The sequence below is a fragment of the Colius striatus genome, chromosome 9 (assembly GCF_028858725.1).
Source record: "Colius striatus isolate bColStr4 chromosome 9, bColStr4.1.hap1, whole genome shotgun sequence".
Classification (NCBI taxonomy): Eukaryota; Metazoa; Chordata; class Aves; order Coliiformes; family Coliidae; genus Colius; species Colius striatus.
In genome coordinates this window covers 3,068,381-3,086,209 of record NC_084767.1, presented here as the reverse complement: position 1 = coordinate 3,086,209, position 17,829 = coordinate 3,068,381, and the positions used below count along the sequence as shown (strand labels likewise).

The 17,829-nt window shown below is 62.7% G+C and overlaps 3 protein-coding genes across 4 annotated transcripts; 1 reads left to right on the top strand and 2 right to left on the bottom strand.

Moving 5' to 3' along the window:
* Positions 1-567: 567 nt before the first annotated feature.
* Positions 568-3,732, bottom strand: LMAN2 (lectin, mannose binding 2). Its single transcript, XM_062002427.1, has 8 exons — positions 3,591-3,732; positions 3,385-3,503; positions 3,172-3,289; positions 2,817-2,896; positions 1,604-1,765; positions 1,368-1,482; positions 941-1,060; positions 568-838 (listed from the first exon to the last, which is right to left on the bottom strand). The coding sequence occupies exons 1-8, from the start codon at positions 3,724-3,726 to the stop codon at positions 678-680; spliced, it is 1,011 nt and encodes a 336-aa protein (XP_061858411.1). The 5' UTR covers positions 3,727-3,732; the 3' UTR covers positions 568-677.
* Positions 3,733-5,067: 1,335 nt separating this feature from the next.
* On the bottom strand, positions 5,068-7,245 carry LOC104557510 (ADP-ribosylation factor-like protein 3). Its single transcript, XM_062002700.1, is given in 7 exon segments — positions 5,068-5,115; positions 5,211-5,396; positions 6,171-6,221; positions 6,383-6,499; positions 6,596-6,796; positions 7,089-7,199; positions 7,201-7,245. Coding segments are annotated over 7 exon segments (759 nt in total).
* Positions 7,246-9,212: 1,967 nt separating this feature from the next.
* Positions 9,213-17,300, top strand: RGS14 (regulator of G protein signaling 14). Of its 2 annotated transcripts, none has more exons than XM_062002430.1 (15): positions 9,213-9,344; positions 10,843-10,864; positions 11,999-12,153; positions 12,236-12,328; positions 12,814-12,957; positions 13,099-13,248; positions 13,438-13,558; positions 13,645-13,769; positions 13,861-14,064; positions 14,167-14,243; positions 14,418-14,544; positions 14,840-14,921; positions 15,048-15,106; positions 15,323-15,437; positions 15,795-17,300. In XM_062002430.1, the coding sequence occupies exons 1-15, from the start codon at positions 9,300-9,302 to the stop codon at positions 16,028-16,030; spliced, it is 1,755 nt and encodes a 584-aa protein (XP_061858414.1). In that variant the 5' UTR covers positions 9,213-9,299; the 3' UTR covers positions 16,031-17,300. The 2 variants fall into 2 exon arrangements, with proteins under 2 accessions (XP_061858414.1, XP_061858413.1); XM_062002429.1 differs by having other exon boundaries at positions 15,320-15,437.
* Positions 17,301-17,829: the final 529 nt, after the last annotated feature.

Below are 17,829 nucleotides of genomic sequence, written 5' to 3'. Positions count from 1 at the left end.
TGCCAAGCCCACCCCTAACCCACTTCCCTCAGCACATCATCTGTCTTTTAAATGTCTCCAAGGATGGGGCCTCCACCCCCTCCCTGGGCAGCCTGTTCAGTGCTTGACAAGGCTTTCAGTGAAGAAGTTTTTCCTCCCATTCAAGCTAAAGCTCCCTTGCTGCCACTGGAGGTCATTTCCTCTTGTCCTGACACTTGTTACCTGGGAGCAGTCCAAGGCCTCTGGGCCTCTCCAGGAATGACCCTGTCAGGAGGCAACATCCCCCTCTCTCAACCCCAACATCCAAGGACCTCCCCCGACAGAGACAAGAGAGCCAGAGATGGTGTCAGTTCTTTAATGCCCCTGCTCCCCACCCCCTCCCCACAGCCCCTTACATTCACACCCGCCGCTCACCCCCCTCTCCCCGGCACAGGCAGGGCCCGGCTGGCAGGGGGAGCACCAGAAAAACAGGGGAACAAGCTCCAGGCCCCCACCCCAAACCCCCCAGGGCCCCAACGGGCATCGCCTGCCTCAGTCCCAGCCTCCCGAGGCCAAGGGCCAGACAGGGGTTACAGCCAGACAGACAGATAAGAAAATACTTCTGATATTTCTCAGAAACAGCTTTTAGAAACCACAGTTTTTACAGCTCCTCATAGAAAAGACGGGTCTGGGCCCAGGCCGGGGGCCCAGGTTTTCGGTCAGTAGAAGCGCTTGTTCCGCTCCTGGCGCTTCTGGAAGACCACGGCCCCCACCACGGCGCAGACGATGATGCCCAGCAGCGCGCAGAGCAGGAGCAGGAACACCTTCCAGCCCGTCAGAGGCCCGCTGCGGAAGTTCCCCGTCGGGTCATCCACGTTGTCTGTGAGGAAAAGGGCAACTCCAGAGACCGTGCGACACCTCACAGGGTGTCACAGCTCTGACACCGTTCAACAGGCCTTCAAGAGCCCACCCCGAGACTCACCTTTGGGGGATTTAAGGAGGCTGACGCTAGGCTCGATCTTGGTCCAGTCAACAGACTCATCTTCTACGGGGTGCTCCACCATCAGCTGGAACAGCTTCATCGAGATGATGTCGTGGTTGTCTAGGAAACAGCCGCCAGCACACACCAAACACCGTCAGGAGCTCAGAAAGGTGTGCACACACCCGTAGCACTGCCAGGATCATGCTCTGCCACATCCACGGCTCCTTCCCTCTCAGGCCACCCTCCCACCTTGGGACCAAACTGCAAACTCCTTAGCTCTTCAGGTGCCACCTTTCCCGGGCCACAGGTCTCTACCCAAGAGGTCCATTCAGGGAAAGGAAGCCATCAAAGCCATGCAGCACACTCACAGCGTTACAGTCCAGGCTCCAAACAGCGTGTGTATGCCCGTGGGCAAAGCCCCTCTCACCAGACAAATCTCCAGTGCCAGCAGAGGCTCCGAAGAAGTAGCCTGTGGGCAGCTGCACCCCCGCAATGTCAATGCAGTTCTTCCATTCATTCTTGTCTTCCACGTCGGTCATCACCTGCAAGAGCAGGGGAGCGTCAGGGCCGGCACACACGGCACCATCCTGCCCACCCACAGCTCTTTTGCCAGCTCCAGGCTCCGGCCCGGCAGCACCCGCCAAGGCTCCCGGCGTGTCTCACCGTCAGGCGGCCCCGCGAGTAGCGGACGGCCAGGAAGGTGTCGTGGTTCTGGTTGCGGAGGTCGGCGGTGCAGCCCGCCAGCTCCGTCCAGCGCCCGTCCTTGCTGTGGTCGTACGTCAGGGAGCCGTTGTTCACCATGGCGGAGATGTAGGGGAACACGCGCTGCGGGGAGACAGCAGAGCGCGGCTGCTCTCGGGAGCCCTCGAGCCGTGGGACAAAGAGCCACCACCTTCCCCTGCCCAGTCAGACCCTCAGTGGGAGCAGGAGCACAGCCACAGAGCCCCGGCTCTGCTGCAAGGGTGGCTACAGAACAATGGAAGCACATCTTCTCCACAACAGAGCAACAGCAGCCGTTTGTGACCTTCTGCACCAAATTTCCCCCTGAGCTGCGAGTGCAGCGCAGAGCTGGGGCAAAGACACTGCCCCACACTTGCAGAGTAAGCACCTGACTGGGGAAGATGTGGAAGAGCAGAGCACAGGACCCAGAAGGGGCAGAAATCTCACAGCACAACCACTACTGCAGTCAGTAGATTAAGTACACCAGGAGAGGCCAATCGTGGGCAAGGAATCAACCCACAGGGAGCATCAAGACAAGAGGAGATGGGTCATTTCCAGATGCTTTACAGCTCAAGCACACCAAGTTTTTGGTGCAATAGATCTCAGTGGCACAGTCATGTTTTCCAACTGTGCTGTAAGGCAACGCAGAAGCGCAGAGCGGGATGGAAGGGAAGAACCATCAGCCCCACGGGGCTGAGCACAGTTCAGGCACAGGAACTCTGAAGCAGAAAAGGCAGTTCAGGAGTTTCTTTTTCAGGGACACTCAGGTTTGCAAACGAGAGCAAGGCCAGAAACAACAGGAACTGAGCAACCAAAGCACTGAGAAGTTCAGGAAATGACACTTGGGACAAATACACTTTTAGGTCTATTCCTCTGACTGAACAGGCAGTGCATAGCTTACAGCAGCCCTCTGCCACCCTCACACAGAGAGAAAGGCCTTGGAAGCATCTGTGTACTCAACAACAGAAGAAGAATGGAGCGAGGACCTTCTTATCTCTATTAATGCACATAAAAACTCTTCCCTTTACTAGCTCCCATGAGAGAAGAGCAGCCCACTCTCATGTGAGGAGAGACTTCTCCTTGGTATGGGCACAAAGCACTCGGAGCTCGAGTAAACAGCCCCCTTGGCACTGTATCAGACCCCCGAAACACTCACCTCTGTCGCTTCATCGTTGGGATAAGTATCAAGGAAAATAGCCAGTCCATGAAAGTTGTCCTTGCTGCCAAAGACAGGACCTGGAAAAGGGCAGAGCATTGGGATCAGACGGTTCTCAGACAGAATTTGTGCTCAGAGAACACTGAAAAGAGTAGTGAGAGTTGTTTGATGCCGGGCAGGTGACTGAGGGCACTTGTTCTCAGGACACACCATTCCAGTCTGGTGAAGGCAGGCAGAGGGGAGCTCAAATGCTGTCCCTGGCCAAAGACCCGCAGGGCAGGGACAGCTCCCTGAGCTGCCCCAGGGCCTGGCAAGCACTGAGGAGGCCTCAGCTGAACAAGGCAGTGCCCTGTACCTGGCACCAGGCGCTCCTGCGTGTACCACAGCGCCAGGCCGTCCCCGTGCAGGTTCTTCTTGCCGGCTCCGTGGATCTTGAAGTGGACGTGGAGCTCCCAGTCCTTGAGGAAGCAGGGCTGTGCGGAGAGATCGCGCGGCGGTGTTAGAGTAGGGGCCGGGAAAGGCGCCCGGGCCCCGCCGGTCTCCCCCCGCCCCTCCGCCGGGTCCTCACCACACGGTTCCAGATGCAGCCCTCCCGGCTGCGCTCATCGGGCGTCAGGCGGACGTACTGGCTGGTGACCATGGTGCTGCCCTGGAAGTCCCACAGCGGCATGGCAGCGGAGCCCGCGCCTGCAGAGCGACGGAGAGAACGCGGCTCAGCCCGGGCCGCCGCGTCCCGCCCCGCCCCGCCCCGCCCCGGCCCGGCCCCGCACTCACCCTGGTACGGCTTCATCAGCGAGTGCTCCCGCTTCAGGTGCTCGCTGTTGCCGTCGGTGAGCTCGGCGGGCGCCGGGCGCGGTCCGGCCGCCAGCAGCAGCGCGGCCGCCAGCAGCGCGCCCGCACCCGCCGCCATGCTCCGCTTCCGCCTCCCCCCCGGGACGGGCGCCGCGCGCCGCCAATCAGAACCCGCTACGTCATCCCGGCCCCGCCCCCACTGGCTAACGTCACCGCCGCCGGCCTATGGCGAGCGAGGGGGCGGGGCCAGGGTGGCACGCGGCTCCCGCCGTACGTCGGGCGCGCGGGGAGGGAGGGGAAGCGGAGGAGCGGCGGCGCGCGGCATGCCGGGAGCTGTAGTCCGCGCTCCCTCTCCTCGTGCCGGGAACGTGCGGGGCGCTCCCCGGCGGGGCGTCGCCATGGCAACGGCGCCCGGCCCCGGCAGACCCCGGCGCGCCGCGGGCAGCAGCGGCCCCCGCAAGAGCCGAGCCCCGCGGGGAGCAGTGGCCCGGGTAGCCCGGAGCAGTTCTGGGCCCCGCAAGGCCCATCCCGTCTCTCCGCCCCGCAGCCGCGGGGGTCAGCGGGGCCCGCGGGATGGGTGTCTTCAGCGGGGCGGTGGGGTGCGTGTAGCATAACGCGCTTCCCAGCGGGTATGAGCCCTTGGAGAGAGCACGAGCATTGCACGAGTGAGGTTTGGGGGGGTTTAAATGACGAGGAAAAACACCGGATAATTCAAGTCAGAGTTTACACTGCCCTGCCCTGGGGGTTGAATTTGGTCCGTTACAGTCACCTCGTTTCTGAGTTCTGGTGTCCAGAACGACCAGTCCCTCTCAGCACGGCTGCACCCGGAGCCATCACCAGGCCGTGAAACCCCTCCCGCGGTGGCTGCCCAGCCGGGTCCTCTCTGTGCCGCTGTGCTTGTCCCAGGTCTTGTGCCCACGCGGGAGCTCCTCTGGCCAGCAAAAACAGACTGAGCTGAGGGTTTTTTCTGCGCCGGTTGCCATGGCTGGGGCTGCACTGGCCACATCCCACAGGAGGCGAGTGGAACACATGTCCTCTGGTTGTCTGTAGGTGACATGTCTGCAGGCGCAGCTGGTGCCGCAGTGTGGTGCCCAGCGTGCCCCAGACAGCCAGCACATTGCCATGGCGTCTGTGGGATGTGCCAGCAGTGTGGGTGGACAAATCCTGAGCAGATTCTCATTCTGGAGGTGTGCAAGACCTTGACACGGTGGGACACGTGCTTCCCTCCAACAGCATGGAGGCTGCAGGAGGGTTAGGGGGGATGAGGAGCCCAAGGAAGCCAAGGAGGCAGGGAGACGGGGAGCCGCCTGAGCAGTGACAGACCCGGTGGGAAGCCCATCTGAGCATGGAAGCCTAAGACTCAGGGCCCAGCTGGGCTGTTGTAGGGAGTCTAGGTACCAGGGGTGTTGGCCATGGCTTAGGGACCTGCAGCTCAGTCCTGTCCAGCACTTTGCAGCTCTCACTTCTTCCTGTTCATGATCTGGCTAGAAATCCAGTTCATCCCATCCTGTAGGGAAAAGAGATTGTGAGCACTGCCCCAAGAGAACGGCAGGTCCTTGTGTCATTTCCCACCTCTGCAGAGCCTGCAGCTCCCACCTCTACCTGCACTCCTTCCCCAGACAGGGCTGAGCAGGCCTGGATCTGCCATTCCCGGTCCCGGTAGGTGTGGAGGCTCAGCCCTTCTGCAATCTCAGCTGCAGGTGCCGCAGTCACTAGGTCCTGCTTGTTGGCAAACACCAGCAATGGGACCCCTACGAGGGACTCATCCTCAGTGAGCTCTGCCAGCTCCTGCCAAGAGAAAAACCATCTTCCAGGGCCTCTGCCCTCCTGCATGGAGCTGCTAGGCCACTTGCCTGAGCTGCCCAGGGCTGGCTGGGGCACTTCAGGCCCCTAGATTGCCTCAGTGCCCTCCCTCTGGTGCTCTTATGGCAGCCAAAGAAGCAACAAGGTCTCAACATCCTGAGGGAGAAGCATGTGCCCTCAAAGTCCTACCTGCCCCAAAGAGACCCTGGGAGATGCACGCAGTTCTACCTGAAGGCTGAAGCACTCCTGGCAGCCAGACTCTTGGGCAAAGGGCAGCCACAGGAGGCTGCTGCCAGCCCCATGCTGTCTGGCACACCCACGCTGCTGTCTGCTGCTGGCACAGCCGAGGCTGACAGTCTATGTCTCACCTTCTCCTCTCCAGCCTCATTCCCAGGGCTTGGAATGGAATTACCTCATAAACCTTTGCTCGGTTGTATCACTAACCTGTTGCTGGGAGGGCTGGTGGCTGAGGGGTTGCTTTCAGCAGGTCACCCCTGTGCCAGGTACCTCTGGGGCATCACAGCCCACTCGTAAATGCTGCTGGGCACAGCTCTGCCATAGAGTGAGGCACCTCTGCATGCTGAGGCTTGGATCACAACCCCTTCCCACATCACTCCGGGGACAGCTTGGCCCCCACAGCAGCGCCGCCCCACAGTAGAGAGGCTGCTTCGCTCCCTGCTCCAGTCCTCAAAGAGCTGGTGCCAGATGGGTCAAGGCCTCAGAGCTCCACAGCTCCCTCCCGACTTGGTCCCCTCATACCTGCCCTGTCTCCTCGAAACGCTTCTGGTCTGCGCTGTCAATTACATAAATCTGCCATGGGGACAAAAGGGACAGTCAGCAGCTGCTCCTCACACCCAACTGCACAGCCCTCTGCCTTCCGTGGGGCCATACAGCTCTGCTGGGCTCCGCAGCCCTGTGCAGAGGGCATGGCTCCCCACACCGAGGGGGCTGGGGGTGGCCACCCCACTCACCAGCAGGTCTGTGCTGCCCAGATACTTCCTCCAGTACGGGCGGATGGAGCGCTGCCCCCCAATATCCCAGACGTTTAGCTTGAAGCCGTGCGAATGGACGCTCTTGATGTTGAAGCCCTGCGTGGGGAGGACACCACACAAACCCTGGCATCACCCAAGGGGAGGGCAGGACCTGCCACCCTCCCGCTGCCCGTGGCCCCCGGCAGCACTCACCTGGGTGGGTGTGATGGTGCTGACCTCCTCGGACGCCAGGCGTTTCAGCAGCGTGGTCTTCCCCGCATTGTCCAGCCCCAGCAGGACGATGCGGAGCTCCTGCTCTGGGGAGCCCTTCAGCCTCTGGATGACTGAGAGCAGCCCCTGGGGCTGCGGGGTGCTGGGGGAGCCCTGTGGGGTGCCAGGTCGCTGCAGAGCACTCTTGTTTCAGGGAGGAGGTGCAGGATGCACCATTGACTGCAGGTACCCCGTGTCTGTAGCCTGAGTGAGGGCCAGGGCTCGGCTCCTGAGGTGTCCAGGCTTATTGGGGTAGCCTCATGGTAGATCTGCCCAGCCCCAATGCCATCCCCCCCTGGATGTGCTGTCCCTGCCCGAGGACCAACACAGGGTACAGCCCTGGGACGGCTCTACCAGGCTGCAAAATGCCACAGCCGGGCCCTGGTGCCAGCACAGCCACCCTGGCACAGGCAGGACGTTGCCAGACCTCACTTACCTGCTGCACATCACCCATGGTCTGGGAGTCGCTCCGTCCCACAGCACGGCTCGGGAGCTGCCGGGGGCTTGTCCCTGGGGCCTGCCACTGGCACAAGCCCCATCCCTGCGGGGAGGAAGAGGATTACGGGCTCCAGAATTAGCTGTTGTTTCTCCATTTACCCACAGCATTAAATAATGCCCTCAGCAAATCCTCCAGCCAGCTGTCGCCCCGACATCGCCTGCCCCAGGGATAAAGCTGGTCCCAGCGGGCCGGGGCATTAGGGCACGGGGCGTCCCTCTCCCCATGGGGCCAGGCTCTGGCTTGGGGATGGCAGCGCAGGGGAAGGGTGTGCTGACCTGGCCCCGTGGGCATCCTGCAGGCAGGGCATGGCGGGGGGATGGAGATGTGCAGCCGGTGTGAGATGCTGGGAGAGGCCTCAGCTGGGAAGGGAGCTGCTGCCTGCTGCCCAGGCAGGGGGGAGGCAAGGGCACGGCCATGGCCTGGAGCACAGGGCTGACATGGCCTCCCAGGTGAGGGGAGATGTCTCGGCACATCCCTACCTCTTGTACCATCCCACACCAGTACCCACGAGCGGCAGTCTCGGAGGGTGGCAGGAAGTGGTGCTGAGCTGCTCGAGGACATGTCAGCCCCAGCTCCTTGCTGCCACCCCAGGGAAACAGGACAAGGCGCTGGGGCAGGACGAGGACTGGACTCTTGGCAGCCTGAGGTGGGGGCTGGCAGAGCACGCGAGTCCAGAGTGGCACAGGCAGCCCACCCTAGCCCAGATGGGGCTGAGGGCGTCATCCATTTGCCTTTTGGATGAAATATCTGAGTTAAGCGATGGCTTTGATCCCTGCAGGCTGCAGCTCAGCCCTGGGATCAGGTTTCCTAGCAGAGAGGTTATCCTTGCGGCGAGGACCGTGAGTCATGCACCCTTGGTGAGACATTTTTATTTATAACTCCCGTTTGAAAGCCAAGGCAAACAGCATCGCTACGCTCCGACAAAGGGAAGGGGAGAAGCATGGTCACCCCCCACCCCAGTGACGCTGTGTGCTGCGGCAGAGGGCAGTGAGGCAGCGCTGGGGCCACCCTCCTACCCCCCACCCTCCTGCCCTGCTTTTGTGCACGTTCATGGTGGGAACGCTTCATTCTTCTCTGCATAGATCTGCACCCAACTTAATGTTAGGGTTCTGCTTTTGATAGGTTAATCACCCACCTTATGTCCCAGTTATTAGCATTTCCATCAGCGGGTTGCCATGGTGCTCTGCGGTTTATCCTTCAACTGTTAGTTACTTATATTTCCTAACAAATAACCTTAAAATATCCTCAACTGGTTTGTGGTTGCTGATCAACATGGAACCCCGACCTTGGGAGATGGGCAAAACTGCTTAGGCATCAGTTTGGTGACTCCAGGCTGCACGTCCGCAGCTCCTCTCTGCCAGGCTCTGCCGGTGGCCACTGATGGCAGTGGCACAGCTCTGAGGGCCACCCCAGGGCCGCTGCTGGGTGACTGGGACAAGCAGCGTCACACTGGTGATGGAGTGTGTTGGGGGTGCTGACGCCCTCCTGTTCCCCTTTCTCTAGGGGGATGTGATGCCCTGGAGGAGCCCCTTTGGGCTGCCCAGGGGCTGGGAGTGGTGGCGATGGGCTGGTGACCCTTTAGTCTCATTCTCTGGATATTTTCAAGTGCTGCCTGGATGCATTCCCGTGTGACCTGATCCAGGCGAACCTGCTTTAGCAGGGGTTGGACTAGATGATTCCCAAAGGTCCCTTCCAGCCCCCACCATTCCGTGATTCTGCGACCCTGAGGTGGCACGGGCCATGATGTGGATGGGGACTGAGGGCGCTGGAGAGGGGGGCAGCGACGGAGATGGTGTGGATGCAGACGGAGACAGGGATGGGGATTGGGACTGGGGTGCGGTCATGGGTGTGGATGCAGATGGGGATAGCGATGGGGATGGCGGTGGGCACTGGGACGGGGACAGGGATGGGGACAGCGACGGGGCCGGTGGCGGCGCGGGGCGGGGCCGGGGCCGGGGCCGGTGGCGGCGCGGGGCGGGAGGGCGGCTCCGCTCCCCCCGCTGCGGTCTCGGTTCCCAGGGCGACACTTCCTGTGGCAGCCGAAAGCGGTAGTGCCGGGAGCTCCGGGGGAGCCGCGCCGGGGGAGCCCGGGGATGCTGCGGGGCCGCGGGCCGCGCCGGTAGCGCGCTGGGCCGGGCGGAGCCAGGCATGCAGGGCAAGGCCAAGCTGCTGCTGGTCCACAACGGCCGCATGGTGAGGCTCGGCGGGGCCCCGGGCGCCGGTCTCCATCCTCCGGAGCTGCCCCGCCCCGCGGAGCGGCGGTACCGGGCGGGCGGCGGCCGTGGGGCCGGGAACCGGGCGGGGAGGGGCCGTGGGGTGGATAACGGGCAGGAAGATGGACGTGTGGGGCCGGGTACCGGGCGGGTTTGGGGGGCGGGTTGGATAACGGGCAGGAAGATGGACCTATGGGGCTGCTGGTCAGGGGCTCGGTACTGGACAGGCAGGGGCTGTGGGGCTGGGCACAGGGCAAGCAGGGGCTGTGGGGCCAGGAATCAGGCAGGCGGGGGGTGTGGATAGTGGTCAGGCAGAGTATGGGGACAGGCATTGGGCAGGCAGAAGGGTATGGGACAGATAACAGGCAGGCAGAGGGTGTGGGGCTGGGTACCAGGCGGGTAGGGCTGTACGGGGCTTGGGTATCCAAAGCAGGCAGAGATGCAGAGGGGCGTTAGGGCAGGCAGCAGTGTATGGGGTGCGCAGCAGATGGGGATGTATGGGAATGGGGCAACGAGCAGGCAGGGATTTATGAGGCTGAGACAGTGATATAAGTGAGGATTGATGGCACTGGGGTGTTGGGCAAGCAGGTTTGGTGTGTGTGGGGCTGAGTGGCACAGGCGGGGCAGGGCTGTGAGGGGGTGGGCAGCAGGGGTAGATGGATGGATAGATGGAGAAGAGCAAGGAGCTGGTGAGATGGGAGTACATGGGGATGGGGTAAGGAGTGTGGCAGCAGCTTGTGAGGTAGGGTAGCAGGGATAGGCTGGGGTCAGATAGTTGGGCAGGGATGAAGACAGGCAGGGGGTGTGCAGGGCAGGCTACAGTGTGTGGGGCTGGCAGAGGGGTTGGCACTGGCCCCCCAAGTTGAGGGCATCGCTTCAGCGTGGCACTGGGCAGGCAATGAGAGGCTGGGCCACGCTGAGTGTGCTTGGCTGGGCTTTGACTGCAGAGGCTCTGCACAGCTCCCTGCTTGCTGTGGGTCCTGGGGTACCTCATCCCCACAGATGGTAAATGGGGTGGACCAGCCCATCCTGTCCTGCCATACGCTGGGGAGGCAGCACCCGGTCCCTGTTTTTGGTCATTCACCCTCCTATAGCCCCAAGCCCTGAGCAAGAAGAGAGCAGGCCTGCCTACGGCTGTGGTTGTCCTTCCTTCCCTCTCTCCCCTCCCCTCCCCTCCTCTTCCTGTGCTGGGGAGGTTGCTTCTCTCCTCCCCAGGCAGCAGCGGCAGGGTTACATCTGATAGCCTCTGCCCTTTCCCAGTTGTTGGTCTGGCCCCAGGGCAGTAGATGCAAGGCACAGCGGGTGGGAGAGAAGCTGTGAACCTCTGGTAATCCTCCATCCTTACTCAGCACCCAGGGTTGGGAGCTCCGTGTCCTGCCTCTGCCGTGGGGCAGCAAGTAGCACCAGAACTTGCCTGCGGCACCAGGCTGGCAGAGGCCCTGTGGCCCCTCTGACCTCTCTTCTCTCCCCTCCCACAGGGCCCGGCTGTGTCAGATGGAGGTAAGGCTGCTCTTTGCTCTGGGACTGGAGCCTGGCATTGTCTCTAGGGGAGGGGGAAGCCCACAGCCAGCCTGGTGCCAGGGGCAAGAAACCAGCAGAGAGCCAGGTGCTGTGTCAGCACAGGCTGTGCCGTGGGTGGGTGCATGGCCGGGCTCGCCCAGTGCTGGGCTGAGCCTGCTGCCAGGCACTCGCTGTACCCCCCACCCCTCCCACGTCTCCCCTTGTGCCTGTCCCTCCTTTCTGGCTGTTCAGCTGGCACCCTTGGCACCCAGGACAAGCAGAACCCATGTACCAGCCAGCCTTCGGTTTCCTGAGGGAGTCTGTCTGTTTGTGTGCGTTGGATATCCCAGGTGGCCCGTTTGCCGCCTCAGCCCCTCAGATCCCGGGATCACACGCGGGGTGTGCGCAGTTACTCCGTGTTTTGGGTGGAAGCAGGAGTGGGGAGCCCAACAAGGCAGCAGCCTACTGCCTCCTCTGCTCCCAAGCAGCTTTGCCTAGAGAACTCTGCTTCCATACTCTTACCTCCTCTTGCAAATGACCCTCTGTTTGCTGTTGCTCACCAACCAAACCAGTTCAAAAGCTGGAGTTGCCCCTGGGAACTTCCATCTTTCTGACAGAGGGATTCCATTTGAGTGCCTGAGCATCTTGGGTTTCCCCAAGGGAGGATTTCCTCAGGGTCAGGAGCCAGGGATGACTCTTTTCTGTGCCATTGTCTCACGGGGTTTATTCCTTATCATGGCTGGAGGAATGGAGGAGATAAGTTCAGGCACCTCTCCTCATCTTCCGAGCTTCCCTCTGTGCCGTGTGCCCCCCGTGTCCCCTTCCATCCCGCTTTCCCTCCCCACTGGGTGCCTCCCCCTCACATTGAATTTGTTCCCTTGGGAGGTGACCCACAGCTGGAGTCTTGGTGGCACCTGGGCAGGGGAGGACAGCCAGCACTGGCAGGGAGGGCCGTCATGGTGGCAAGTGCCAGCTGTGGCATCATGGATCTGCCGAGGATGCCGCTGTGATGCTCCTCGTGTTCCCTACCTGAGGCTCCCATCGGCATGGGGTGGATGAACTCGCTGCAGATGCAGGGAGGTGCTGGTGGTGGGGACGCCCAGGCAGCCAGAACTGACCCTTTATCTCCCTCAGAATTAAACGCCTCCAGGGCCCGTGGCAGCAACCACAGTGTGAACAGCCTGCCCGGCCCGCCGGGCCCCTGCGGCTCCGCACCCGGCTCCGTGGTCAGCTGGGCCGAGTCCTTCGAGACACTGCTGCAGGACCGCGTGGCAGTCACCTACTTCACCGTGAGTGCCTCAGCCCAGGCCTCGGCCACACTCCCCCTGCCCCCCACCTGGCCCACAGCCAGCAGCTCCCTCTGCCCTGCAGGAGTTCCTCAAGAAGGAGTTCAGCGCTGAAAACGTCTACTTCTGGCAGGCGTGCGAGCGCTTCCAGCAGATCCCAGCCAGCGACACGCAGCAGGTACTGGCCCGGCTGGGCCTGTGCCACACAGCTGCTGGGAGGGATGCAGGGGGAGGTGGATGTCGTGTCTGCATGTCCCGGGGTCCCTGTTCTGGGAGGCCCAGCAGGCTGGGGGTTCGTGTGGGAGGAATAAGGGGATGGATGTGATGGTGCATCTGAAGAGCCACAGCTGGTACTGCCTTCCCTGTGCGAGTAGGTCATGCTTCTCCAGGTGGCCTGAGAGTGGAGGGTGGTGCTGGGAGGACGGGAGCAAGGGCAGGGAGCTGGATGGGGGCTCAAGGGGATAGAGTCACATCACTAGCAGGGACAGTTCCTACCCTGGGCTGTACCTCTGTGGTTGGTGTTGGGATTGGTGTCTGGCTCCAGTGCCTGCCCAAGTACCGAGCTGGTCCCAGGGGAAACTTGGCCCCTCAGGGCTCAGGAGGCTGCGCAGGGTATCAGTGAGGAGGGGGGTCCTGGTCTCAGCCTGACTCCCTGCTCCCCAGCTGGCCCGGGAGGCACGGTGGATCTACGATGAGTTCCTCTCCAGCCACTCAGTGAGTCCCGTGAACATCGACAAGCAGGCCTGGATCGGGGAGGACATGCTGGCCACCCCCTCCCCAGACATGTTTCGCATCCAGCAGCTCCAGGTATGAGCAGCACCCACAGGAACGGGGCTGGGGGACCCCCTGTGTAGCACCCAGCGTCACTATGGGGCCGTGCCGTGGTGCAGTGGCTGGAGCAAGCTGTGGGTGGGCAGGGGTCTGGAGCACATGCATCTCCTTTTGCAGATCTTCAACTTGATGAAGTTTGACAGCTACACACGCTTTGTGAAATCCCCGCTCTACCAGGCCTGCCTGCGAGCAGAGAGCCAGGGGCAGCCCCTGCCCGACCTGCGGCCCCACTCCCGCAGCAGCAGCCCCCCACCCGACCTCAGCAAGGTGAGCAGGGTGGGAAGCTGGGCACAGGGACCTGTCTCTTTGCCTGAGAAAACGGTGTTGGGTCCCTTCCTCACTGCTTAGAGCAAACCCAGCCCTGGGCTGAGGAGAGACAAGTAGTCAGGGGACTGGGGAAAGGGAAGGGGCAGCCTCAGATGTCCCCATGCTGAGATGCTTCTCTCTTTGCCCCAGAAGTCAAAGCTGAAGCTGGGCAAGTCGCTGCCACTGGGTGTGGAGACGGCAGGCAGCGGTGCCAACCGCAGCCCCCGCCGGTCCTTCAGGAAGGGAGAGCGGCGGGAGCCCTCCTGGGCAGGTGGGTGCTGTGCCCAGCAGGGCAGGGAGGCTGGGCCACCCCTGGAGGGTGCCCGCAGTCCCCACCGCCATCCCTCTCTGTCCTAGATGGGGGAGAAGGCGGTGGGAGTGCCATACTGTGGCGGGAGTCCCAGGGCTCGCTCAACTCCTCGGCCAGCCTGGACCTGGGCTTCCTGTCCTCTGCCAGCACGACCGCCAGCCCCTGGACAGAGGTGAGTGGTCACCGCGTCAGCCCCGCAGCATCAGCTGCCGCCGGCCGGGCTCATCCCACTGCATCCCTCCCTTCCTCCCTCCTTCCCGCAGGGCCATCGGAAGAGCCTGGGGGGCAGTGAGGCAGAGCTGCCAGCCAAGCCCATGAAGTACTGCTGCGTGTACCTGCCCGATGGCACAGCCTCCCTGGCCTCCATCCGGCCAGGCCACTCCATCCGTGACATGCTGGCGGGGATCTGCGAGAAGCGCGGCTTCAGCCTCCCCGACATCAAGGTCTACCTGGTGGGGAACGAGCAGGTAGGGCAGGCAGGGGGAGAGGGGGCTCCTACCAGCCCCCGTCCCTGGGCTGGGAGCACACACCGCTCTGCCTGTGCTCTGCTGATGGTTTGGCTCTTGCAGAAAGCGCTGGTGCTGGACCAGGAGTGCTCCGTGTTGGCAGACCAGGAGGTGAAGCTGGAGAACAGGATAAGCTTTGAGTGAGTGGGAACGTCGGGGCTGATGCTGTTGCCCACACGTGGGCATCAAGTCCACATCGCACGTGGGCCACCCACGGTGCCCCACACCCGGCTCCACAGGCAGTCCCAGGCACCCCGGCTCTGGCCCTGCCTGCCCGTGCCTGCCTGCAGACAGCCTCTTGTCCCCCTCTGCAGTCTGGAAATCTCCTCCCTCAACAAGACCATCCGCATCACAGCAAAGTCGACCAAGCGCATCCGGGAAGCGCTGCAGCCCGTGCTGGGGAAGTACGGCGTGAGCACAGCGCGGGCGCTGCTGCGGCGGGTGAGCCCTCGTGGCCACGGCCCCCGCCTCCTCCCCGGGCTTTGGGGCTGAGGCCAGGGGCTGCTGGGCCCGACCGGGGGGTGGGCAGCAGCAGCAGTCCATGCCATGGACAGCCTGTGGGTTTGTGGAGGGTCACCGGTGTTTGAGCTGGGCCCTGGCACATGCTGTGATCTGGGAAGGACTCGTGGTGGGTTCTGTACTGTGCAGCCTGTGACCCGGCCAGGGCTGGCCCTCAGCCTGGCTGCCCTTGCTGTGCTGCAGCAAGTGTGACACCAGCTGCCTCTTCCTGTTGCAGCAAGGTGAGCCAGCTGCCCTGGACCTGGAGAAGCTGGTCAGCACTGTGGCTGCTCAGAAGCTCATCCTGGAAATGCCAGGAGGTAAAGTGTCCTCTCCTGCTAGCCGTGTCCCCATGGCTGTTTTCTACTGGCTCCTGCTCCCCGAGATGGGCTCCATTCTGTCACTGGCCAGACCAGGGCCAGGGCTGAGCATCACTTCTCTTGCAGACACACGAGTGATGGAGAACGCTGAGGCTGCAGCTGCCCCCTCCCCGCTCCGGAGTGAGGTGAGCTCAAGATCCCACCACCCTGGGTCAGAACTGCCTCCGTGGCTGCTGCCGTGGTCCGTGGGGAAGATGCGCCCTGCTGCAAACCCAGCACATGCTGCAGGGCTGGGCAGCAGGTGCTGAAGCAGGGGCAGGTTGCAGGGGGATGATGAGGACGTGGGCTGGGGGAACGCTGCCTCCTTGCCCCATCACTGAGACCTGGGCTGTTCATAGCAGGAGGGAAGCCCAACAGGAGCAGGGCCCGACATGTTCTGGGAGATGCCCTCCTCCTTCTCCCGGCCCCAGACTTCGGCTTCCACCAACCTGAACCGCCGCACATATGATCTGGAAGGTGAGAAATGATGTGTTTGAAACCTGTGGGCTGGGGAGAAACACAGGGTGAGGAATGCAGGGCCCTTGGTTTGCTGGAGGTGGGTGCAGGGTGCTGTGAAGCTGGAGATAGGCTATGGGGCACTTGGGGTCCCCCAGCGTGCTGGGGATGAGCAGAGGGAGGCTATGGGGCACTTGGGGTCCCCGAGCGTGCTGGGGATGAGCAGAGGGTCCCACGGGGGCTGGCATGGAGCAGGCAGGAGGTGCAGGTGCTGTGCCTGGGACATGTTCAGGGTCACGTCAGGTGGAGCGGGCAGACGAAGCGTTAGGACGGGAGCCCGAGTGTCAGGCTCAGGTGCATGACCTGCATTTCCCCCAGGGCTAGTGGAGCTGCTGAGCCGTGCCCAGAGCTGCCGGGCCAACGACCAGCGTGGGCTGCTCTCCAAGGAGGACCTGGTCCTGCCTGACTTCCTCCAGCTCCCTGGGCAGGACGACAGTGCCCGCGAGGGGTCAGATCAGCCCCGCACCCCTCAGCCAGGCTCGGAGCGAGACGGCCGCCCTCAGCCCGCAGAGCCTGCACCGGCTCAGCCTCCGGTTGACCGCGAGCTCCGGTGAGCCCCGCTGCACGTCCACGCCCGGCACACGGTACCCCCAGGGTCCAACACGGGGCCCCACCGGCCCCTGCCCTGCACCGACACCGCCCGGACCGCAGATTCATCCACGTCCTGTCCCAAACTGTCGTGTCGTGTCGCTGTGAGTGGTTGAGCAGCTGCTGTGCCCCTCAGTGGGGTCATATCCCGGTGCACATCAAGGGGGTCTTGTACATAGTTTGAACCCTTGTTGGAAAGCACTTTGCAATGTCCCACACATGCCTGGCACTGTCCTGGCTGGTGCCTCTGCCTGTGGCAGAGCTGCCCACCCACCAAATCATACCTGTGTTGGGTTGGCATGGCTCCACTGACTGTTTAGGTGGGGAAAGCACCCTTCCAACCAAAGGGCACAAGATAGAGAGGGTGGGTGGGGTGGCAAGGCAGGCTCCAGCCCCAAGCCCCGGTGCTGAGGGCAGGCAGGGTCAGAACGCGTGTCCAGAGCTGAGGGTCAGATCCAGTCCTTGACCTCACAGGAAAAGAGCTTCCCAGGAGGGTGAGCGTGGCCTTGCCAGCCTGTGCCCTACCAGGTTGTCACCATCTGTGTCACATGAGCGTGGCTGGGCCTGATGCCGCCACTATAGCTCTGCTGGTGTGGAGCAGGCACCTGGTTCCTGCCTGAGCAGAGACAGAGCCAGCAGGTCGTGCCAAAGAAGCCTTCCTCCTCCTCGCAGGAGAGCCTGCATGGGCGGCTGCTGAAACAGGAGCAGATGTAGGTGTAGATGTAGGCATGTAGATGCCCTGCCCCATCCTGGCTGGGGCTGCAGATGCTGGGGCTGCGGGACAGGCCTGCCTGTTGCTGAGCACCTCAGCCTGGTGTGTAGGTACCCAGCGTGTGCCTGGCCTGGCATCCCTGACAGCGGCTGGCCTGGGCTGTAACCCTGAGCTGTGCCCTGTAGGTCCCCATCCCCAGCAGCCCCATGTCTCCAGGGGTCCCAGTTTGCAATGGAGACAGCCCTCAGCCAGCAGCCAGCTGATCCCTCCATCGTACATGCGTGCTGGGGCTGGGGCCCTTCCTGGCTGTGCCCTGCATCACCACTCCATCACCACTGCCCAGACAGAGGCAGAGGGATGGCCCAGGGCAGCCCAGGGGCTCACACAGGGATGAGGTCATGGCCACCCAGCCCCAAGCTGCCGTGGACAGCTGCGGCCCTGTTCAGAGCCCTCCCGTGTCTCCATGGTGCTGCTCAGTCCCGTCTGTGGTGTGAAACCAGGGGAAATAAAGAGCGTTGCCTGACCATGCATCCCTCTCCTTCTTCTGCCACCAAGGAGGAGTGCTTTTCCCAGCAGTGCTGTCCTCCTGTGCCCCACAGACCCCCCGGGGCCAGGGCAGCGCCGGAGACAGCCCTCGGCCGGTGCCACCTTGCCCAGCAGTGGGGACCAGTGCCAGGAGCTTGTTTTCCCAGCACTGCTGACTGTTGGGGAAGCTGTGGGGCCGACATGGCCAAGGACTTCAGCCCCGACCCTGTCAATGAGTGACAGCCTGAGCTGCCAGGGCCTCACTGGGTTAATGATTGTGGGGATCACTGGCCAAGTGCCCCTAGGCTCAGGGCATGTGTGGACACAGGCCTCCTGCCCACTGCAGCCTGGCACAGGGCTCTGCGGGTGCCACCAGCTGCACCCCAGGTCCTGCAGGGCTAGGACATGTCCCCTGTGCTGGCACCTGCCAGGCATTCAGCTCCACTGACAGAGGCTCAGTGGTGCTCAGGGATGTCCCCAGGCTGTCCCTGAGCTCCCCTTACTCCCCCAGTACAATCACAGTAGGCT